We start from the raw sequence: 25,945 nt of genomic DNA, 5'->3' as shown, positions 1-25,945 counted from the left end.
GTCCAAGGTTTTTTTGTTGTTTTTTTTTGTATTGTGATATACATCCAGTTTAAGTGGACTAAATGATTGTAGAAGTTCTCTGTAAGTCACCATAGAGAAGTCTGTCATTTTCACTGAAAGGTCCAGCTGACACTTTGATTAAACATTAGGTGAAAACATTATTATTATTTTTTTTTAAATGAACATGCACAGGTGAATTGTTCACATTAAGATCTATAACATGCATTTAGAAACTAGATAGGGTGAATTTCTCATGCTGACTTTACAAAACAAAGTGTGAGGAAAAGAATAATACAAGTAGGGGATTTGGGTCAGAATCTTTAACCATTAAAACTGTGTGTGAGCTAATCATATTCAAAGTCAAACCAGGTCATGCACAATTGTCCATTCAGCTCGAAGAGGACAAAAGAACAAGCTGCTTTCAAAACAAAGTTTGAAGTGGCACTCCTTCAATTCTTCTCTTTTTCTTTTTAAACACATTCTCTCCTTAAACACACCTTTGTTACAGTTTCAAGCCTGATGTTAAACAATATCTCTCTCTGCTTTTCTCAAATATGCTTCACTTCTCTGTGCAAATTCTTTCAGTGCCATAAAAAGCAATACCTTCACACATGCTCATGCTCATACCCGATGCCTGCGGTCAATAGGCTTTGAGAAACAATATTGACTTGCTAGACTGCTGTTTCTCTCAGTCCACTATTTACCTCAGTGTTACTGAATGACTGCCAACAAGTTTCCAATTCCCATCTCCTTCCAGTGACTGGGCAAGTAGCAACACATAGCTGTGGAATAGCTTTTTTCACTCACCCACCCTTCTCTACCTGTCTTATTTACCTTTAATATGGCTTTTCACTGACATTAAAGCACCACACCCGTTAATTCGCCTTTATTTGTACATCTGCAGAATCTAGCATAGCGTTTGAACTTTTTAATCTAACGACGTTTCTTTTACATTTCCTCCTCATTGCCTCTGAGCTCAGGTTTTAGTCTGTTAACACACTATCTTTACTGTCTTGCCTCAGGACATAATGGTATATTGCTGTAGTTTTGCTCTGTAATAATGCCATCTTTTAAGACTACAAGGCATGTTTATTGACGCTAACATCAAACTCTGTGGGAAAAAGCCAACAATGTTTAGTTATTAGTAACTACAAATATAGCGAATACAAGATTTACGGTGGACACCGGAAAGGGTTAACAAGGTAAATCCTGTTGTTTCCTTACCAGCAATATTAAATTTCATATTCCCCAAATCTCTCCGTTCCTGTAACACTTTTTTTTTAAGTCTCTCAGAGGTAAGCGCTGAGTATCATTTACAGCGGCGCTGCCAGGTCACGGGTTCCTTGCTTTACTCGCTCCGGATTGGTCAATTGCCTCATTACATATTCAAAGAGGCACCTGATTGAGGGCTGCCATTGGACGCAGCTAGTGCAGTTATGTAAATGAGCACCTGGTCGTGTTTGCAAGCCCTGAGGGAAAGAGAAAGAGGTCTAAGCGCTTATGAGCGCGCGGAGAGAGAAGCATTGATTGAGAAATAAATAAGGACACGCCAGTATCATTTGCGCTCATAGAGGAGTCGGATCTTAAAGAACATTCCTACTTACAAACCTTTTCGAGCGTGGGACGTACAGCTTGCCTCCTTTCAGAAACTTTGTGCCTTTGCTTTCTTGACTCTGTTTATTTATTGGTGCTTTTGTGGCTTTAAGCACAAAGTCATAAAACTGTGCCAGACTATATTTACCTAGTATATAAACAACCTGCCAAAGTGAACAACTCGGATTAAAAAGAAGATCAGGCGACACATTTGGAGACGTTTTCGCGTTCTGACAGACTTCTAGGTAAGTGATAAGAAAATACATGAAAATGACATATAAGTGTTGTTTATTTATGGTCAGCAAGCTGTCAGACGTTAGCTTTCACGATGTCGTTTTTAGTAAATGCACTGTAGATACTCGGATTGCGATTTGCAGTGTGGCTTCGACCGCCGCGTGGAAACGCATTTGGCTTTCCATTAAACTCCAGTTGTTTTAGACTGTGCTCAAATGTGTTCAGTCGTCGCGCGAGTAAACTTCACCGTCTCAGTCTCGTGCATGGCGGCCAAGAGTCTCGGTGTGTGTGTATATGTGAGGAGCTTGGACGTCTGCCACGGTACCGGGAATGCGCTCGGTCTGGTGCGGAGTCGTGCTGTTTGTTTGTTAAGTTGTTATTCACACCCGCTCGGCGAATTTAAATGGTTCCTAGTTATGGTTGTGATACCTGGAACCAGGGTTTAATGGGAACATTTATTAGAACAAATACTGTGAAATGGCTTGAAAACTGCCGTGGGTCATTCTGGTGGTATATTTACCCACCTGTGGCCCCGGCATTACGCGTCAGTTAGTATTTTTGGGTTACCGCAATCTTGCTTTAAACTGTAATTGCAGAGCAGTCTCAAAAACACTCTAGACTGACGAGTCATGGCGATAAACCATTAAGATTTATGCAAACTACTTATCAGACCTTATATGCACTGATTTACGATTGTTCTTGGTGTTTGAACTTATTTACAACTTGTAAATGACTGCTTACCACATTAACCGATTTAATCACAATTGCTGAGCACGTGTTTTACTTCTTGGATTGAGAAATTGAATAAACAATCTACCTTTTTGACTCGGATATTATCTTTTAGAGGAACAAATTTAATTAAAACTAATCTAGTGACATGACTGTCATCACTTAAAAATGTATAAATGAAACTAAGTCTACACTTCGGCTATAAAGTTTACATCTATCTCGTAGCCTACCTTTCAAAGTGAAAGGTACATTTTGGCCTCAGATGTTACTAGTAGTATTAAATGGGTAAAATAGTTTTAAGTCCAAAATCATGACGATTTGTAAGTATTTTACATGAATCAAATCAAATTTGTCCCTATTCATTTATACGTTTTTGTATAATCTTTAACACCCCACTGACTGTAAGGTTAGAGTCAGATCTCCATGTTTACCTTTTTCTAAAAAAATGTATGTATACAAATGTGTATGAAATTCCACCTCGTAAAGTAAAGTTTTGTCATGAGATGTAATTGGGGTTGTTGTGACCCTTCTGCGGCAGAGGTGACCTCAGACCACCACAAGACCCTGTGGATGGTTCACTGTTAAGAGAGCAACTTTAAACTGCTTTCAAAGCACCTAAATTACCAACCTTACAAAAAATGGACACACACAAATGGACTTTTGCATTAAAAAGGAGAGTTCATTTTCTGATGAAGCAGAGAAGGAACATTAGCATGGTAACCATAGTAATAGAGCTATGGGATTTCATTCAGATGATGTCAGATTATTTCAATCTACTTATCATTCTAGTAGAAATATTATAAATGTCATATTTTGTGGGGTTTATGGGTATTTTAGCAGAGGTTTAGTGTTTTCTGAACAGGCAAAAGAAAATACAGTGTATGCGCAAAAGCAATGAAGAGATGCTAATGAATGCACCATGAAGCTGAAAATTCACCCTCCCCCCTTTTCTGTCTTCTTTTTCTCCTCTCTCTCTGTTTAAAATGGGTTTCAGAGACTTGCGAAAAAAGACACAATGAAAAGTGCACTGAATTGTGCTGTGTCACCAAGGGAGGGTAAAGAGGGGTACAGAGGAATGTCTGCGCGCGCGCGTGTGTGTGTGTGTGTGTGTGTGTGTGTGTGTGTGTAGGCAGACAAGCACTCCGCAAACATTTCTGAGGAGGTCGAAAGCATTGGTCTGGGCAGTGAGGATTTTATTATGAGTTTGTTTGTCGAGAAATCACCCAAGAAATCTCTGCTGGGTCATTATCCCAGGGTTTGGCTTGCCTTGAATACAAAGAACTATAAATTGCTTTTCACCTCATTCTTGATATGAGTGTCTTTTGTTTGTGTTTAAGCTCACAATAAATTGTTTTTCATGCATCTCTTAAATCGTTTCGTCTCCACACTCATATGTGTGTAAACAGCCAGGTAATCTCTGACTAGCATGTGGTGAGTAATGCTAGAGGGATTGAAAGAGACACGGATGGCATAGCGAGTGGAAATGTCCTCTCAGTTGGAACTAACATCAGACGTCTTATTTCATCTATTAAATTGTCTTTTGACACACCCTATACTTCTCTTTCTCTCTCGCTCTCATTTTTTCTGTTCAGTCCACATACTTTCGATGCTGTAATTTATCCTCCTGAGTAATCTGTTATACTTTATATCACATTCTGTTCACCTTCTGTCTTCCATCACTGTCTGTCTCCATGCTGTCCCATCTCAGGGCTCGCAAAATTGCTAGCCCGACGTCCCGGGGCTATTGTGTTTTCCAGTCGGGCTACCAAAATGTATCACTGCCCTGCCTGACGGGTTACCTTAAAATACAGGGCAGGGAGTTTAAGGCCTTACAAAGTTTTAAATACGTTAAATGGTATAAGAAAAGTCTTAATTGTAATTTCAAGAGATCTTACAGTTGGGGGTGGAAAGGCAAGAATCGCGATATGGCTGGAAACTTCAAAAGGCAATTATGTCATTGAATAAATATGAGCGCTGCATGTTTTAAAGTCAAAACAAGGCACGTGTAACGGGGTGAACGAGACGTGAGACGTGCGGATCCATGTGCAAGCTTTTATTAATAAACAGTCAAAAAACGGCAAACAGGTGGCTGTTCCATAAACCAAGATTAGAGTATAAGCCAGGCTTATTTCGGTTAGTCAGGCTTATTTTTGGTAGATTCGGTTTCATAAATCAAACTTAAAAAAGTTCAAACTCAGTTACCCCGGCAACTTATGCTGGCAAACTAACCTGGTCCGGAGCAGGCTAACTGTCAGGCTAAGCTGAGCTCCTCTAACTCTGACCAATAGGAACGCATCGATATTACCACTGACTCTCTCACATACAGTCAGTTTAATTTATTATCGGTCCAAAAATAAAAGTATACAGAAAATACACCTTAAATAATCAAATAAATAAAAAATAGGCTACAACCAACTGTATTTAATGTATTGTGCCCAAAATGTTTTTTTTTGGGCACTCGCATAAGCCTCGCCCACTCCTGACAGCTAAATGGATATATTTGCATGGCTTTCTGACATTTACAGATGTAAAAAATATACCTGTGACGTATCAGTTATGCACTGAGGAAAACACAATGTTTCAAATGCGTTAAACAGCACAAATATTCGCTGTTTGCTATGGTGGATCGATTTGATCCATGATCGACATTAAGGGCTGCTTCAGAATAAGCGTGTACGTCACATTATCCTGACTCACTGAACCTGGATAGCATTAGTCAGATTGCGTGAACTTGAATTGTCGTTTATGGAACCGCTTTAGTCCCGATTGATTTGTTAGGTTATTTCAAGTCAGGTTTTTGACTTTAATCCCCGCTTTTCTTAGCGTCTTTTATGGAACAGCCCCCAGGTATGGTACGGGCAAGACACAGAGCAATCCTAGGGCTAGCGAGAGTCGACGAACAATATCCAACAGGGCAAGGCAGAGAGATAATCCAGGTATACGAGCAGTAGTCCAAGAGAGGTGCAAACAGAGTCCAAATGGCAAGGCAAAGGGTAAATCCAGGAAACATGGGCAAGAATCAAAACACTAGAAAAACACACAAGGCAAGACTATGACAACAAAGTGAGTTCCGTATCGCAGCTAAAACTAGGAGAGTTATAAATGCAGAACAATACTGGAACTAAACCGAACACAGAATGGCTAGGTAAGGCAGCTAACTCTAGGGGAGTGATAAACGCAATACAATACTCGGCAGAGAGGAAGAGGAAGTCCATGGTTTATGTAGGGTGTGTGATCAGTGCAGTCAGCTGTGTGTCGTCAGTGCAATGGATGATGGGAATTGTAGTCTGAGGTGGCGTGCAACAGTTAGTGTGGTGCAAGAGTCCATGTGGTGAGCGAGTGACCTCTGGTGGAGAGTTAACGGAAGTTCATAGACCAGATTCATGACAGCACGGATGTCTTTGTGAATATATCTCTGAAGGGAACCGACTGTCCTCAGAAACGTATCGTTGACATTTTCATTGAATCTTGCCTATAAAATGCCTGATGAAGCAGCGTTTATGAGCGCGGTGCTGCTTTGTTTACAGCTGTCACCGGGGGAACGGACCGCTTTATTCCAGCGGGCGCTCTTAAAGCGCCACCTCATGGCAGAGAATGAATTTGCATTTCCAAAAGGCCTATCTTTTTATTTATTTTTTTTATTTTTTATTGAATGCATGGAAAAAAACAATAACAATAGTCATCGTCAAATCACAACAACAGTCCAGGGTCAAAAAGCCTATCTTATGTTTAGATCGACCCATGTTTTTACGTAGCAAACACATAAGAGTTGTAAATGTGAAAGAAGTTAATGTCCCACATGAAAAAATACTATAGTGTATTTATAGTAAATAAATACTATAGTGTTTTTGAACCATACTATAGTAAAGTACTTTAATTTGTTGTGGTAATTCTATAGATGCTGTGGTAATATAACAACTATAGTAATATAAACAAATTACTTTACCCAATACTGTACTAAGTTTTCTACAACTATAGGGTATACTACAATACACTAGTATTCTTTAGTTTTTACTACAGTAAACTGTAAAGTATACAGTTTATATGTTCACTATAGTTAATACTACTGTATGCTGTACCATTCATTAAAGTGTTATATTAAATACTATAATATATACAGTATAATACACTTTACTATAGCATGGTTCAAAAACACAATAGTATTTATTATAAATTACTATAGTATTTTTTTATGTGGGGTGCTTTCTAAAAATCCTAACAATTTAGACTAATATTTATGTTTTAAATTAATATAATAATTCATATGTTTGACTTATCCCTTTTCATAAAAATGTTTTAAAGGCTGAAATACATTTTTATAAGATTTTTGTTTTTGTGAAAACCTGTATATGAATTGTAAATCATGTCATTTTAAGGCTTAATGTTACCACAGATATTGTCCAACCCCACTCATACGGTGTTAATTTCACTTGTGCAGCTCAGTCATAAATTGCCTTAAATTGATTTTAAAAAATTCTGCAGATACCCTGTAAATAGTAAAATAAAACTTTTTCCTTGATATTCGTTGATGTGTATTGAAAATGTATTGATTGACATTTATGGTCTTTTTTTTTAGTTGGGCTAGTTAAATACATTTTCGGGCTACCAAAATCTGAAGAGTACCTGCCTGAAGGGCTACCAGGGATTTAGAAATTTTGCGAGCCCTGTTGATGTTGAGGTAGCTGTAAATCATTTATCCATCCATCCATCCATCCATCCATCTCTTCATCTATCAGTTACACATCACTGTCTCTATCTTCGGTCTCTTTTGTCAGCTCCTTTAGAGTGCTGTGGGTGTTTGTGTGTACATACACATTTATTAAGGTCATAGAGATCAATATATAAATGTTTTTTTTGTTTATAAGTTGAATATTATTCAAAAATGCATTAAATATGCAATTCATACATATACTGGCTTAAATACCCCTTCTATGAGGAGCATTTTTTTCCCTCTAAATTTCACTTCATTTTGACATTTGTTTTGGTTTGTTGGAAAAAGTAAAAAATGTCAGGGTGATACAGCAGGCTTGATATCATAATGAAGAAAAAAGCCTCATGAAATGGATGAAGTTCTTGAAAAAGAAACCATGAAGTAGTTTACCATGCTTTCCACCCATTTCCTCATTTCTATCACATAAGAAAAAACATGATTTGGCACATCCTAATTATGACAAAAAGTTTAATAAAAAAGAGGATGATGAAATTGTGGCATGAAAGTCACAATTATAGCAATTTCAACCAAGAATCTTATAAGAATTTTGATGTTTTATGTCATAATTATGACTTTTACTAATAATAAAAATTTTTCCCCCTTGTCAAAGTCAGGTGCAAAGCAGCATGCAGAAAAATTCAGGGGGGGAAAAAAGAGTTGTGTTAACATGTTATAGATAGGATCACATAAACACGTTTTATTAATAGCTGAAAATCTAAGATATTTCAAATGAAGTAGAAAAATGTCTAAAAACATTTTTAAAATAATGTAAACACTGATGGAATCAAATGTACAAATGCTGTATATCAGGGGTGTCCCAACCTGTACCTAGAGGGCCACTGTCCTGCACAGTTTAGCTCCAACCATAATTTAACCAAAACCAGTTAACCCAGGTTTTCAGACTCACCAAGAACTTCCAGGTAAGTGTGTTAGACCTGGAGCTAAACTCTGCTGGACATTGGCCGCAGACAATTGGACACCCTTACTGTGTATGTTTTCCAGATTTGCTCCCACTTACAAATACACTTGTTCTTCATCTCCATTATTTCAACCTAAATATTTACAGGTACATTTTCAAGGTTGATGCTGCTGTTGATTTCTGCCTGTTTTATTGATTCATCATGCCCTTCATTATGTGCTATTCATGTATCATTGAAGAAATCAGTGTTCATAGATCCTTGGCCTGTGTGTATGTTATGTTCTGAAATGCTTCATGAATCACTCTTACATAATGGTTCTGCTTTCATTAATAAAACACTGACTTGAGGGGGTGACCACAACATGAAACATTACAGCCAGATCTGAGCTTGGAACTGCAGTGTTATTCAGATTGTTTCTTACCCGAAGAAATGATACATCATCCAACACAAAGTGGGCAAGCTGTTTATATTATGAAGTTTGAACAGTGAGGAAACAACTCATTAGCATAGGTACATTTCAGAGTTGTGTAAACCTAAATGTAATATGAAAATGTGTTTGAACAGGTAGGACAGTTTTGATTTGCATAGAGGATTACTAACAAACACATCCACGCATTCTTTATCACAACTGCTGCCAGGCTCATTTATTTCTCCGGTAATTACACATGGCTTCAAGCAAACTTAGACAAGCTTTTGAAACTTGTTCGTGAAAACTGGAATGTTCAACATCTAAGCTGCAGCTTCTGTAAGTGTTTTTTTGCTTGAATCCTGACTGCCAAACACTCTGCAGGAAAACAAGACCATGACAACTCTCACTTCTGCTGATTACAACAGTTTTCAGCATTTTTGTGCTTGTCGTCTGGAGTTTTTAGTAATCCTTTAGACGTCAGACAGATATTGCACCTACACACTTCTGTTTGCGTTGGCATGAGACCTTTTTTCTGCTTTTGTGATATGTGAATGCATCAAATCAAATCATCAACAGTCAAGATACATCTTGTGCGATCTGATTCAGAGCTTCTAAAGGAGATTTTGCACTCAGGTTAGTGTTGTTTTGGCATAAAACACTGCTTTGACCTGTCCTCTCTATTTTCTTTTTCTTTCTTTTCTTTCTTTTCTTTCTAGGGCCTGAGCACCAATGTACGGAGCCCCTTAGAGCTCATGGTGGTGGAAAGATTTCGGGGTGGGTGAAAAAAATTCGGGGTGGGAGGAAATTTATTTTTTCAAATCTTTTGCAATGAATATTTTTTCCTCCCACCCCGAATTTTTTTCACCCACCCCGAAATCTTTCCACCACCATGAGCTCTAAAGGGCTCTGTACCAATGGTGCGAAGACCCTCTTGGAATTGGGCTGTGTATTATTACTTTTGGCTTGTCTACTTTTTGAAAATGCCATCCTTTCTTGTCTTTTCACCCATTTTGAATGACTATAACCCTCAATCTAAAAACTGTACTCATCTTTTATTCTCTTTTTCATTGTACTTCAAGGTCCAAAATCAAAGTGCTCTAACTCAGTTGCACAAAAGAGCAGTATCGCATTCTCTCTTTGCTTTTACTCATTGTAGAACCTGCCTTTAACCACCCACAATATAGCCGATAAACAATATGCTGTGAGTAGTTTCGGCAACTGAAAATATTTGGTTCAAGCATCAATAAAAGGAATTCTGGTTGCAGCCAGATTGGTTTTGGAGGGTTGACCGAAACGGTTAGCGATTCTCCTATGATGACTTTTGATTTTGTCAGCTTTTCTGCAGGTAAACATATGTGGATCTCACCAATGGTTTGCCAGTTACCAATGGTTACTGTTGTTTTTGCCTTGATGACATATCTCAAAGAAAGCTAAGAGAAGATGGTCAATTCAAGCTTTTACATGATTTTTTTTCCTGTTGATTGGAATATTTCAGGTCTGCACCACCCCTTTTATTTCAGTCGAAAGTCCATTCGTATCAATTGATGTGTTTACATGAAGGACATCAATGCGATTTACTAATGGATTGTTTGGGTGCATGTACCGTAGAGCTACTGCCATTTATCTCACCTTTCTATGTAAATTTATATTTGCACATTTCAAATAATCTTTGGGAACGATACATGTAGATTTGGAATACTGTCACTTGGAAATTAATTAATGATGATGAAATAATAAAGGCAGAGTAGCAGTGGTGGAGAGATGCGGCTGGAAAAATTGTCCCAGGAATGAGGTAAAACCACTAGCTTGTCCTTGCGTCTTGATTGACATGAGTAGATGAACAAGTTTCTCCCAAACTTTCACGTAAAAGAGGTCAGACTCAGTTCATAGAACATTTCAGACTTCATAAAATGTTAATGGAGCATGTTTTGCTATTTCATGGAATATCTGACCTCACAGTTGACTTTTTTGATAATTGGTAGGTCAACACAGATGGTTACTTGAAAGAAACGCATTTCTTGTTTTATTAGCTCGAAGAAACTGAATAGGGTGATGCTCTCTGGATATCAGTGCATGGGAAAGTGGATTTGGCATCCTGTTCAATTGGCCTGGGTGTACTGTGGGAACTGTCAGCTGTGAGTGTTTGATGGGGTGACGAGGTGAATCTGGCAAGTGCAGAAATGTACCTGGCGGGTCAAGGCAATATAATGTCTGCTGTGTGAGGTTTTCATGTAGATGAGGCTTTAAATATCAGCGGCTTTAATAATTAGGCCCATCCTGGATAATTCCAGGAAACTATTCTCCTCTCGTAAAGTGACTAAACCTTCCTGTCATTTTTGTTCTCTCTCCTGCTCATTCCTCTCTTGCTTGCTCTTTCATTTGTCCTCTCTCTGACTCTTCCTGTTCATTGAGTAAGTAATTCTGATTTCCTCTTCCTGTCAGCCGCAAATTCATAAGTTAACGGTCATCTTGGCAGAACTGCCAAAGGAACAACTCATCCGTGCGACTGAGTCAGTGTGGGGACTGACGCGCACCTGAGTCATGATTTAGCATGAAAATGGTGTGTCCAAGTGTAAACGCCCCTTCATTCTTCAAAACACTGCTGCTGTCGGAGAACCAACTTCAGAGGTGATGTGTTTCAGAGATTGTTTGGTCGGCCTCTTTGAGTTAAAAATCATAGGTCACTTAGGCACTGAGGAAATTCCATTTTATCTGATGTTTAAAAGGAAACATCAAAACAATAGAGCCGAGGAAGCGGAGTCTCCTTAGTATGAGCATTACTCACTGATTCTTTGTCATGCCAGCACACATTGATTCAGTCATTCTTCACAGATTTGGACGGAGTGGTTGGAAAGTTTTCATCTGCTTGGCGGAGTCAGCGGGACTTGCATGCACAATCAACACTGTCATTTAAACGGTTTGGACACTGTTTTACTTAATCAGTGTTGTATAACAACACTACAATGTTGTTATGGTGATGAAATGAAAGCAATGGCATACTCTGTATGATGTATTGAAAATTAAAAGGAGTATTTGTCAGAGACATGGCCTAGCAGTTAGCACTCCAGGCATGTTGAACTCTGGTCCACGTACAGGAGATCCAGTTTTGAATCCAAATCCCTTTCCTTCTTTCTCCCTGAAAATGTCCTTTTTCTTATATGTTAACTTTGTCTGTTAAAAGTGACAAATAACAAAAAAATCAAAAAGTTCGAAAATGGCAAAAGTTATTTTAGTATAATTTCTATAAAAGAATAGGTGACATTAGAACGGGTGATTTTTCTTCTTTTTTTTTCCCTTTTTATGAGATTTATACGTTGGCTCAGTAGTGCACAACACAACAAAAACAAGCCTCAACACAACAAAATTAGTCCTGCGCATTGTGTTGTGGAGATTTTGGGCCACCCTATATTTGACAAAATTGTAAAGAAGTGTAAATTTTCATTCAAATCAAATGAACAATAATATTTAAAAATGTATATTAAAAATATTTATTCAATATTTTCCCCAATAATAGACAGATATTGTATAAAAAAAATAAAAAAATGTAACCACTTTTTAAAATATAGGGTTATATTTACCAACAGCTTGTGTCAGCGCAGAGAATCTTTTGGCCTTAATAACCTATTGTCAGGATTTACTAAAGACGCGCATTGAAAATTTGCGCCAAAAGTTGTGGGCATAGTGATTTTTCAGCTGACCTTATTGCATATGCATTTGCACAAAATGTATGGAAGGAGAGTGTTTAAATGAATCACACAAGGTGATTTACTAAGGTTTGCAGTTGTCAATTTACCGGTATTTGTGCCATTATTTACTACCCAAAAAAAAGAATGTTTTAAACCAAATGCTGATTGTGTTGGTCATTATGGAAATGATCCAGATGCGTCTGTGATCTTTGATGTGCATGTCTGTAGATCAGCCACAGAACTTCCACTCCCATCGGTGTTTTTATGGGATTGCGCTCTAACACTAATTTGCCCTGTTTAGTAAAATCTGGCCCGTAGTTTTTTTTTAATTACTCATATTTACAGTTTAAAGTGTTTATTCTTTAAACTCAGTGCAGATGTGTTCATGAAGGTTAAAGTCAGCAGTGATGATGTTGCGTGTATTGATGATGCGATATGCTGTTTGCCCAACCGTTATGTCCTTAGGGTTATAGACTCAGAAGCACCCATACTGTAAGGATTTGAGAGATTTGCTCTATCAGCAAGTCTGAAACTGACAGTTCTTGATGTGCTTGTGTGTTTGTGTGAACTTGCTGCAGGCGAGTCAGTTAAAACTTTGTCAAAAAGGGTTTTGTTAAATGGAGCTGAACTGACGAATTTGCTGTGTGAAATTCCCTAGGGCAGAATCACACCCATAGTGAACTCAGTGGTGTCAACCTGAGTTATGAGCCACATTGTTACTATATAATGTATAGGGGTTCTGATTGACTTTTAATGTATGCAGTGAGTCATTTGAGTGTTTAAGATCTTCATCTGTTTGAACCCTTGTACATAGGGGCGTTTTTCCAGCCTGGTTCCTATACGGCTCCCGCAGGACCAGATCAGCATAACCGCTGGAGAGGTTTAGCTAATTCACTCGCTCCAGCAAAGAGACATGACGCTGCTGCTATATAGAAATGTCTTTCTTTGCAGAACATGAAATGGACATTTTATAGGGGAAATGAAAGATCAGATCAAACTTAACATATAAACGTGTTACCTTTGAATTTACAGCAGAACTCATTTCCTGAGTTTTATATATTCTGATGGTTTTTTCCCTTCTCCTTTGTGCTCAGGGTTCAAGGTTATACTGCTGCAATCCAGAATAGTCTTACAGGCAGGGAAACTGTGCACACATACACATTTGTGTACTAATGAAAATGGGATGATTTAGCCATTTTGTTTACTTTCATATTAGTGGGAACAGCGCAGGTCATTCTGGGCATCATATCAAATGCAAGTCAGTTCATTCAGTGGTCATATTCATAACGGCCCTGGAGTGAATATTTCCAGCCATATGAAGACCGCTCCTATCTCAATAGGGAAATAAATCTACATGACTGTCAAAATTACTTAAATTTCAAATCAGAAATAAAATTTAAATTGTGCTGCGTATAGTCAAATAATGAAAGAAAAAGAAAAAAGCTAATGTGCATGAGCATTCCAGAGAGTAAACAAACACATGGTTGGATCTTTACCGTAAAACAGGGCTTCCAGTCTTATAGTTGCCATATTAAATGTTGCAGTTGCTGGTGTAAAAGAAGTGCGCTTAATTGTATTGAATGTGCACTTGTAGTGTACTGTAATATTAATGAATAAAAGGCAACTTATTATTTGTGTTATTAAAATGTACACTTTCATGAGTGTTTCTTAACATAATTAATGAGACATTTCATCCAGAAATGAAAATTCTGTAATTAATTACTCACCTATACCCTTCACGTCGTTCCACAAAAATATCTTAATTTGTGTTCGGAAGGTTAACAAAGGTCTTATGTGTTTGAACCCTGAATTAATGACAGAATTTTCATTTTTGGGTGAACTATAACTTTAAAGTAAATGTATTTTAAATGTACTAAATTGCAACTTCATTACAGTCTGTTATTACTTTTTTTTTTTTTTTTTTTTAAATACATGAATACATGTTTCGATAGAAATTACATTGAAGTATGTTTTAGTTTACTATAAATGCTTGTCTGTACATTAGACTTTACAGAACACTTTAACCATATTTTAAATAAAATAGAAGTATTTATGAAATTACAATCAAAGATGTACATGCTTGTTCAGAAAGGTACTCTAAGGTTCAGATAATTGCATTTAATATACATTTCATATAAAACAGGCAATTAAATGCCCCAAAGCATTCCATTCAGTGCTCTTTTTGAAAGTATGCTAAGGGGTACTTTTTCATAAGAGTTAGTCGATTATAAATATTTGATTTTATTTGATTCAGACTATTGTTTTTAAAATTTGACTTGGATGAGGTAATGTTGCAGTGCATAATAAAGTTATCAGCCAACTGGCAATTATCTTTATTTACGCACCAAAGTCAATTTTTACTCACATTGGCACTTGGCGAGTATTAATTTTGGACTGTGGCAAGTTGACGAGTATTAATAATTTGGATTCGCTTAATTGAAATTGTTGATAGGTTGCTAAGGTGACGTAACAGTAATAGCACTTATTGTTAACAGACATGAGAGGATTCGTTATGCCAACTGCATTACAATAGCAAATTATTTGGCACGCAGACTCCTATTTCTCTCTCTCCCTTCCTTTCTGTTTTCCCTGGGTTTTGGAAACACTTGCAGCTTGTGTGTGTTGGCCACCGCCTGTCTCGAGCTCAGGACAGCTGCACTGGCTGCTGCACTCGCTCTCACACACACACAAGACAGTATGTTGAATATGACAAGCACACACTAACACACAGTCCATTAAGCTGGGTCTATTACATGCATGCATCGTCTACACCTCTTCCACACCTCCTTTCAGATTCTACTCTCTTCTACTCTCTTTGTCCTTGTGTCTGCACAGCTGTGCATCAGCTGTCTGTCTCTCTCACAGAGCCTAGAACCAGTGCTGTCACTCGGCACGGGACAGCTGCCACCTCACACACGCTCACAGACCCCCATTCCATATACACATATACAAACACAAATCACATATTCACAGAGACCTTGTTTTAATGGGGATGGAATAACAGCAATGCCAGACGATGCTGGAATAACAGCATGTGTGATTAAAAAAAAAAAAAACTGTAACCTGCATACAACACATACCATTCAAATATTTGAGACAGATTTTTTCATGTTTTTGAAAGTAGTCTTTTATGCTCACCATGCTGCATTTATTTGATCAGTAATGCAGGAAAAACATTAATATTGTGAAATATTATTGCAATTTAAAATACCTGTTTTCGGTTTTATTTTACATGTTTTTTTCATTCCTGTGATTCAAATCTGAATTTTCAGCAGCCATTACTTCAGTCTTCAGTTTAACATGATCCTTCAGAAATCATTTGGTGTTCAAGAAACGTTTTGCATTATTATCAATGTATCAGTTAAAAAAGAAACCTAATGTGCAAGCACAAATCCCATATTCACAGAGAAAAGCGGTTGGTGTTAATGGAAAACATGGTATGCTGTGTCATTTCTTTTTCTAATGTGTTTTGATACATGTGGTTGTTGGAATGCAGTATGTTGAATTTGGGAGTATTTCTAAGCTTGATGGACCACCGGTGTAAATGAAATGATCTCAAGTGTTTATATCTGTTCAGTCCAACTGACTTCATCAGTTGTAGAATGGTGGATATTCCCCTCATTTTCTGACATCATAACTGAGATCATATTTCATCCTAAAATTGAATGGATAAAAATATAATAGTCATAGCAGCACAGTTCCACTATGAAATTTGTAAAAGCAGTATAAATGGGATTTTAAATGCTACAAATTTATTTAGGCATCACAAAAGTATAGTATGCTATAAACCGTGTTTAACGGTGTTATTAAAAGTATACATTTAACAGCAGTGATATAAATGTGTTGATGTTTTTCAAAATTAACTTTTGAATGAACGTTTGATGATAGCAAAGGTAATCTAATTGTAAAATGGGATATAATGAAAACTAAAAACAACTACCGAAAGAAAAAATAATATTGACTACCAATATATTTTAGAAGTGTAATATCAGCCTACAACCGATACAGTACCAATGTTTTGTGCATCCTTAGTACAGTATGTGGAAACTTATTTTTTTATTGGTCCCAATTCTCACTGTTAACAAACCATTAACTATGACTTTTGCCTCGATAAACTCCTAATTTGCTACTTATTAATAGTTAGTAAGGTAGTTGATAAGTTTAGGTATTGGGTAGGATCAGGGATGCAGAATATGTGCTTTTATAAGTACTAATCAAAAGTCTGTATGTTAATAATAGGCATACTCGTAAGCAAAAAGCTAATAGTTAATAGTGAGAACTGGTCCCTATACTAAAGTGTTACCCTTTTTTTATAATTATAATTATTATAATTTTTGAATAATTATATGTAGTGAACTTTTACAGTATATTACATGCATTCAAAGTAAAACATAAGGGAACTAAGAAAAACAACAGCTCAGAATTACACAAACTTTACAGCCAGGTATACCTACTAATAAATAAACAGGCTAAAAAAAAAAAGGATATGAAAAGGGTATTGGAACATATAGAATTTATTGTTAAAATGAAAGATTAATTTACATTAATACACTTAAGTACATGTAATTGACTCATTCTCTCTCTCTCTTCCTCAGGTATGTCTGTAGAAGATAGTTCAACTGTGGACAGGTAACCAGGTGTCATTGTTGCTATGGCAACACAGATGCTGCCATTGTTGCCTGCCCTCCTCACTGTCCTCCTCGTCTCCTGGACGGCGGCCCAGGACGTGGATTGGCATTTTGACTCTGGTAAGAATGTCAGGTGTTCTGATGGTGTTCTGCTCCTGTCATATATCAAAGCTAGTGTGAGGAACACCCTTTCTCCATGACGGTTGCTGATAGTTAATCATGTAATAAGCTGGAACGTCTGCATGTTAGCTTGCCAGATACCGTAAAAGAGAGGAGAGAAAGGAGAGTGGGGGGGAAGTCACAAAAAAATGAATTGAAATGTTACTCTGATAAAGGAGTTTCTAGCACACATTAAGTGTATTTATGTGCAGTTATAACTGAGGTAAAGCAGATAAATAATTGCTGAATAATTCATTAATAATTAATCATTAATCTGGTTAAGCTTGATTGCACGTGGCTAATGAATAAGAATAATTTTTTTTGCTGAAATGCAAAGTGCAAAAAGTGGCTTAATTGCTTGGTGCAGGAGTTTTTAAACTTTATAATACTAAGGACCTCCAGAAATGATGATTTCCATACTAAAATACAAATGCAGCAATTTTATGTAAAATGCCCATATTGTCTGTAAATTATTTTAAGCATCATATTAGATAAAGACGTTGCATTGAAGCCAAAGCAAATTATATAAATCCGAAAAGATGTAAAATTCTAATTTTATACATTCCTATTCAAAAGATTGGGGTTAGTAAGATTTTCAAAAAGTCTTTTATGCACAACAAGGGCTTTTTTTATTATCAGAAAATACAGTGGAACCAGTGATATTGTGAAATATTATTACAATCTAAATGAACTGATTTAATGATTCTGATTTAATGTTTTAAAATGTAATTTATTCCTAATTGGCTTATTTGATTTTTTTTACATTTCTTATTGTTATCAGTGTTAGAAATAGTCCGAAATAGTTATTTTGTGGAAACCATGTTATGTTTTGTTTTCAGGATTATTTGATGAATAGAAATTTCAAAAGGACAGCATTTATTAATAACATGATTATAAATGTCTTTACTGTTACTTTTGGCTTAAATTTACTGACCCCAACCTTTGAATTCAGTTTTTCTTCCTAACATTTTCCACAAACACACCCTCTCTCACACCCCGAGGTTTAAACCCCCAGATTTAGTGAAATCGCCCAGTGCGACAGTTGATTTAGTGAGGACGATGTGTTTCCTAAGGAGAGAGAGATTAAACACGGAGGTGCAAATAGATCAGGAGCAGAAAATGACTGTATTCGTGTAACCGAGACCATTCAGTGTTGAAACTAGAAGACATCTGCTTATAATTCAGAATGACTGTAAAGCGCAGCTCTCATCTGCTCTGTGTTAGCTGGAGATGTGTGAGAGACAGATTAAGAGTCATGGAGAGAGAAAGCATTTTATTGGCAGCAGAGTGATGATGTAATGAAACAGGCACCTGTCCACAGTGTCTCTCTCTCTCTCTCTCTCTCTCTCTCTCTCTCTCTCTCTCTCTCTCTCTCTCTCTCTCTCTCTCTGTCTCTGTCTCTGTCTCTGTCTCTCTCTGTCTCTCTGTGTGTGTGTGAGGGCCTCGCTGGCTGGGCAGGGTTTGTTAGCCTTTGCATTCTTATCTCATGACTCACTTTACAGCAACTGAGTACGCGCCCCCCCCCCCCCCCCCCCCCCCCCCAAAACCTCAGCCATCACCCCCAGCTTCAGCTCATACTGACAGGCACACCCTCTGGACTGACACACAGGCAGGACTGATATGTGATCCGTGCGGATGATTTCAGCGCTGTCTTTGTGCCAGAAATTTTCTCTACTGTGCTCATTTCATCGCTTATTTTTTTCTGCTCCCTGCACTACATCTGTAAGACATTGCTGAAGCAATTCCAACAATGCAACGTTGCGTTGGTCTTTTTGTGAGAGTTTGACATTGTGCCATGTGTGGGACTTTATTTACCTGTATTTTAAGGACAAATATATCCCAAGAATTCAGACAAGACTGATAAAACATTGCTCCAGTGATGTCCTTAACGTTTTTTTAATCAATAACTCAATAAATAATCAGTAACCAGTAAATGTTGTTGTAGGGCTGTCATGTTAAACAGGTTACCACACTGTTAGTATTGTTGTTATTATTAGTAAATGTGAAAAAAAAACATGTTATATAATTATATTTAACATTTAATATATATATTTTAGGTTAACATGTTACTTGTGTAAAATATAAACATCTTGTAAAATCAGTTTTCTCTCAAATGTCTGATGTATACCCTTTTTAGAGTCACTAGTTTGAAAATGGACAGATTATTTAGTTTTTGTTGTTTTTTGGCTTTGTTTTGCTTTGTTTTGTTTTTGATTTTACCATTTTTTCTTTAGGGTAAGTTTTGGGTTTGGGTTAGTCTATAATAATAATTAGTATTATTATCTTTATAAAAAATAAGAATAGAAGTGCATGATATGCCGTCATGTAGATTAAAAAAGCTAGGTAAATATGAATGTGTGTCACAATCAGTGTTATTGTACTATTATTTATATATTATTATAGTATTTATCAATATTTTTAATTGGCTATTATTTTTAGATTTTCAATTTTAATTTTAATTTTAATAATTTTGTTTAAATTTGGTTGTAATTATTTCATTTTTGGTTTTAGTATTTTTGGTCATTTAATTTAAACATACTTTAAGTTTTCATCTAATTGTTTTTCTCAGCTTTATTTCAATTAAACATGTAAATTTAGGTAACACAGTATATGGACCAATTCTCACTATTAACTAGTTTATTATCATGTCTATTATTAACATATCGGCTGTATATTATTACTTAGAAAGCACATATTCTGCATGGCCATATCCTACATCCCTAATCCTACCCAATACAGCTGCCTTCAAAATATTAATAAGCAGCGAATTAGGAGTTTAATGAGGCAAAAGTCATAGTTAATGGTTTGTTAATAGCGAGAATTGGACCCTAAAATAGTGTTTTAGTTACAGTTCTGTCACAATCCTGATTCTTCATTAAGTGTGTTTCATAAGTTAGTTTTGGAGTGTGTTGTCAGAGCCTGTCTGAAGTGTTTTCTTTTGTAACACACAGCTAAGTGTCGCTATGCTCTGGGGATGGAGGATGGCACTATATCCGACTCTGACATCACTGCATCCAGTGCCTGGTCTGACTCAACCGAGGCTAAACACGGCAGGTAAGTGTGAACACAATTCACACATTGCTTTCTAGCTGCGTGTATAATACAGTATTCTCACTGTGATTTTGTGTTTGTGATTTGTGGTTGGTTGTTTGTGTTCGTGGGCTCTGTGAGGCTCATATGAGGGGACGTGATTAGATTACATGAGATGTCAGTAATGGAGCGTATCCTGATATAGAGCATTAGGTAATGACATTACAGCACTGTCTGTCTGGACTAGACTCACATGCTGCTGAATACAGGCCAATACCACAGACACACACACACACAGACAGGAACGCACACACACACACAGACACACACACATAGACACAGACAGACACACACACACACACACACACACATACACGTCGTGGCCTAATTGTTAGAGAGTCGGACTCGTAATCCAAAGGTTGGGGATTGTAGGTGGGGGGAGTGAATGTCCAGCGCTCTCTCCACCCTCAATACCACGACTGAGGTGCCCTTGAGCAAGGCACCGAACCCCCAACTGCTCCCCGGGCGCTGCAGCATAAATGGCTGTCCACTGCTCCGGGTGTGTGTTCACGGTGTGTGTGTGTTCACTGCTGTGTGTGTGTGTTTGTGTGTGTGTGTGTTCACTGCTGTGTTTGTACATTTTGGATGGGATAAATGCAGAGCACGAATTCCGAGTATGGGTCACCACACTTGGCCGTATGTCACGTCACAACAAACACAAAAGCAGACACAAAACCACACTGTCTAATAAGCTTTGAGGTTAGCATCACTATCCCTCCCTGAAACAGATAGAAGTGTGTGTGTGTCTGTTTTTTGGCAGCACACAGATCATGTGGTTGTTATTAAGTCCACATTCTGTTTAAGACAGCAGGGGGATTTTTAATGGAGGGGAGAGGATCTTACAGGAAAAATGAGCGAGGGAGAGGGGCAAATAGCCTTAAACGGAGAAGGGGAATGAAGAAAAAAGAGGGTGGAGGTTAACAGGAATGATGGGGTGCTGAGAGGTGCTGAAGATGGGATTTATGGTGGGGATACAGTGCTTTAGGGGTGTGTGTGATGTTTGAATGTTAGGGTGGGTTCTCACACATGACCTCTCAGAAGAACAGCTGTGTGACAAAATGTTTAAGACCAAGAGATGCAGTGAGTGAAAGACCAAATGAAGAGGAGCTGCAACTAACAAATATTTTGATAATCTGTTGAGAGCTGATAAAATGTAGAAACTGTAACTTGAATTCAATGTAAGTCACTTTGGATAAAAGCGTCTGCTAAATGCATAAATGTAAATGTTGAGCATGTATTCCACATCTGGCACATTGGTGTCCTTCAAACAATGTGCAAAGACTTCTGTATAATGAATGTGTACTGTTCGTTGTGTTCAAAAATGGTATAAAAAGTATATGGTAACAATTCACCATTAATTGTTCCCTACCGAGATTTAGAAAAAGTCTATAAAAAGTTATAAGCTATGAACAAAACCAAACAGCTATGAGGTGAATCCCAACATTTCCAAATTTGACGAAGCAAAAAAGTATGAAAATATCAAATGTAAAAAGAATGTGTGTTTAATGGTTTTATTGAAGGGGGAAAAAACTTGAGGATCACAAAGGACATTGGTGTGAAGATTTTGATTTTACATATTTATTTTACATTGTTTACACACACACACACACACACACACACACACACACACACACACACACACATATACATATACATATACATATACATATACATATACATACATTTACATTAGCATTACATCATTTGTTTTGATTCATAGGGACATTGCTTGTCTGTTTGGGGAAGATTTCTCTGCAGAATTATGGAAATTATTGAAAAGTGGTGCTCTACCAACATAAGAGGAGGTGCAACCAAAAATCAAAAAGCCATGTCAATAGAAAAAGGTGCAGCACTCACTTTTGAAGAGGTCAAAACTTTATTAATTAAAATGATGATGGCCTTCATCAGACATCATTTTAATTAATAAAGTTTTGACCTCTTCAAGAGTGAGTGCTGCACCTTTTTCTATTGACACTGCAGAATTATGGGAAATGCATGTGTTTACATGAATTTCAACTGTTAAACACTATTATTTAAAAACTAATTGAAATAATGCACACTGATAGCAATAGAAGCATATACCATCGATTAACAACCATGTGCTTTACAGGTCTGTCTTTAACAGTTTATAAGTTAATGTTAAACATCAGTTCCCCTCTGGAGAAAATGAATGGGATTTTTACTTCAAGAACACGACTGCTGAACTCTGTGTATTAAGTTAAAAAGAAGCCAACACGCTTCACAAAAGAAAAACAGCAACACAGATTAAATTACCAAAGAATAAACAATATTACAGAGAAATAAATGTTGTTAACTGGTTAGAGGTGGAATGTTCTGCAGGAACAAACCTTGTTTGTAGTTTTGTTGCACTTGCAATTTTTAAATTGGATCTGGACCAACACTGATCTTTTTACTTGACTGAACTGTGATGGTTTAAGTGTCCTGTTCATGAAAGAACATTTTCAAAGTGGACTAAATTTCATTTTGATTTTGAAAGGGTCTGTGTGACTTATCCGTGTGTCTCTGTGACTCTGAGGTCATGGTGAAGATTCAAGGGTGAATCTGAAATGTCTCGGACTGGTCTCAGTTTCTTGATCTCAGCTGTGTCACAATGAGGTCTCAGTGAGGTGACAGTACCCTCACCTCACTGGAATATCTTATTTCAGGCGCATTTCTCTTTTCGTTTGAGTGTTTGTGGTCTCCACTGTCTGTCATCAGTGTCTCGTCACCTATGTGATATCAGTAGCTGAATGCAGAGACATTCAGTGTTGTTCTTTCTTCTGTGAGTGAGGAACATTTAGTACTGATGCTGAGCCAGCCGACAGCTTAGACCTTTACTTGTTTTAGTGAGTGCAGTGTGTTAGGAAGAGGAAATGGCCTAAATGTCATACAGATGGTTGTGTGTATGTGTTAGAGGCATGTGAGAAAGCGAAACCAGGTAATGGTGTTTATACACAGACCTCACCTCTTACATATCACCTCATTAGCCTGCAGTTGTGATTTTTTTTATTTTTTATTATTGTGTGTTGTATTTTCCTTTGTTTTGTGTTGTTGTTGTTTTTTGTTTTGTGTTGTTGTTGTTTTTTGTTTTGTTTTGTGGTATTTTGTCTTGTTATTTGTTTGTTGTGTGTTTTTTTTTTTTTTTTTGTATGTTATGTGTTTTTGTATTTTCCTTTTTGGGTTGTTTTGTTTTGCTTGTTTTGGTTTGTTGTGTGTTGTTGTATTTTGCTTTTTGTGTTGTGGTGTTTTGTTTTTCGTTTTATATAAGATTTGTTTGAGAATTTTTGCATTGTGGTGTTATTTTCAGGATAACGTTCAGAATTTTGAGCATGTACATAATACTTATGTTTGTGTCCTGGCCTAGGTTGAGTACTGGAGAGGGGGATGGGGCGTGGTGTCCAGCTGGTCCAGTGTTTCCCAGCGGCTCTGAGTACCTGCAGGTGGATCTGCGCAAGCTTCATTTCCTGTCTCTGGTGGGCACACAGGGTCGTCACGCAGATGGGCTCGGGCGGGAGTTTGCACGCAGTTACCGGCTGCGCTACTCTCGTGATGGACGACACTGGATAACATGGAAGGACCGCTGGGGACAGGAGGTTTGTAACCCCTGTATGAACTTTAATATTTTTTTTAAGTTTTGTTAGCACAATTTGGATCTTAGATATGTTACAGTTATTCTGTGTTGTTTTTGGCTCAGGTGGTATCAGGGAACGAGAACACATATGATGTGGTTCTGAAGGACCTGGGTCCACCAATCATAGCACGCATGGTGCGCTTCTATCCTCTGGCAGACCGCGTGATGAGCGTGTGTCTAAGAGTTGAACTCTACGGTTGTGTTTGGAAGGGTGAGTCCAACACATGACAAGCAATCTATCATCTTGGTCACACACACACTCACTCAACTCCATTACATTCACATCAGGCACATTTTGCAATGGAATGATGTTTACTTTTGAGTGAAGTGCTGCTTATCTGTTAGACGGACTAAAGGCATACACCGCTCCTGTGGGTCATGTGATGGACCTGTCAGGCACTGCTGTCTACCTTAATGATTCCATCTATGATGGCAGTAAAGAGGCAGGGTAATGTACACACACACTCAACTTTGTTTCTTTTCATTTTTTAAGAATGTAATTTCATACTTCCTCCAAGTGTTTTATATCTGCATGAAAATTGTACATGTGCCATCAAGTTAATAACAAAAATTATGTAGAAACCATCAAATAGAATTTGAAATCATCAGCTTCTTGTCTCTCAACAAACAAGTAGGTAGCAGTAGGGATGAGCATTATAAGATTCCCTTGGCCTAAATAAATGATTGATTAATGGCATAAAGAAATAAATACTGTCATAAATTAATGAATAATTGCATTAAAAATAAACAAGTAAATAAATAAATATATTTTTTTTGCAATAACTTTCTTAAATCAAATAGGTCATAAGCTGGATGTGTTTGATTCACTTAAATAATTGACTTATAAGAGTCATTCATTTGGAAAGTATTTAGACTTCACTGGTTGCTTGTATGTTTTTGATTTGCTAAAAAGAACCGGCTCAGAGTACATTTGGAATCATACTTACAAATTCTTTTAGAATTGTAGAAGAATGCACATTCTAGAACCAATGATGGTGCAAAACATTTGATTTTAAATATTTTTTAAAAATACTAGAAAAAAAACCAACCATTTCTTGGATCACAACCCTAGGTTCATGCTGTGTGTCAGAAACAAGCAGTTGAGAACTTGCTGAGGTAAACTTCTCAAATCTCACCTGCTCCTGTCAGGCTTAATTTTCTGTGATGTATGTTAAAGTCCAGAGCCCTTTCTCATGTATGCATATGTATCTGTCAGGTGGGGTTGACGAATATTGTGTAGAAACATTGCCAGATGTGTTTTAATGGAGCAGAAATGTTTGCAATAGCTAAGCTAACGTTTGACACTAGCCAGATGTGGGTATGCATGGGAAATTCCAACATGTATGTGAGTACATGCATCTGTGTGTGTGCACTGCACATGCCTAATGTCTCTCTCTTCGTTCTTAGGGTGATGTTCGGAGGATTGGGCCAGTTGTGTGATGGTATTTTAGGTGGGAATGATTTCATGGAGAGTAAAGAGCTGAGAGTGTGGCCGGGGTATGATTATGTTGGCTGGAATCGAGAAACCTTGGGCCAGCCCACTGTTGACATTGAGTTCCACTTCGAGAAAACACGGGTCTTTCACACCATGCAGGTCAGTATGTGTACAGGCAGCCCAAAATATGTTTGGACACTTAAAAGGGATAGTACACCCAAAAATGAAAATTACTCCATGATTTATCCACCCTCAAGCCATCCTAGGTGTATATGACTTTATGTTTTTGAAGGCCAAAAAAGTGCATCCATCCATCATAAAAAGTACTCCACTGGAACGCTGGGTGAGTAAACCTGGGTTAATTTTCATTTTTGGGTGACCTGTCCCTTTAAGTCACACTTTAAATGTCTTAATGTCATTGCTTTAGATACAAAAGAATATCACAGCATGGCAAACAAATGATACTAGAACTTTTTTCAGTTGTAAGTTCATGTTTCTGAGACATTTCTATAGTTTCAATGCAATTTTTAGATATCCATAAGTTTTTGCATACATGTTTTATATACAAGTGTTTGAAAAAAATGTTTTAAGGCATAGTTCACCCAAAAACTGAACATTCTGTCATTTACTCATCTTCATCTCTTTCTTCTGCGGAACACAAAATAACTCTTTTTGTCCATAAAATGAAAGTTATTGGGGTCCAAAATAACATTGAATTCC

The 25,945-nt window shown here is 37.3% G+C and overlaps 1 protein-coding gene across 1 annotated transcript in view; it reads left to right on the top strand.

Annotated features, from left to right (window-relative positions):
* Positions 1–1,484: 1,484 nt before the first annotated feature.
* Positions 1,485–25,945, top strand: part of ddr1 (discoidin domain receptor tyrosine kinase 1) — a 39,581-nt gene continuing 15,120 nt past the window's right edge. Inside the window, exons 1-7 of the mRNA XM_079445514.1 lie at positions 1,485–1,838; positions 16,878–17,030; positions 20,021–20,123; positions 23,524–23,752; positions 23,854–24,001; positions 24,136–24,238; positions 25,198–25,384. Of these exons, the coding sequence (XP_079301640.1) occupies positions 16,934–17,030; positions 20,021–20,123; positions 23,524–23,752; positions 23,854–24,001; positions 24,136–24,238; positions 25,198–25,384 (867 nt within the window). The 5' untranslated portion in view covers positions 1,485–1,838; positions 16,878–16,933. The remainder of the gene's footprint in view (positions 1,839–16,877; positions 17,031–20,020; positions 20,124–23,523; positions 23,753–23,853; positions 24,002–24,135; positions 24,239–25,197; positions 25,385–25,945) is intronic.

The sequence above is a fragment of the Barbus barbus genome (genome assembly GCF_936440315.1).
Source record: "Barbus barbus genome assembly, chromosome: 21".
Taxonomy (NCBI): domain Eukaryota; kingdom Metazoa; phylum Chordata; class Actinopteri; order Cypriniformes; family Cyprinidae; genus Barbus; species Barbus barbus.
This window is presented reverse-complemented; position numbering and strand designations above follow the sequence as displayed.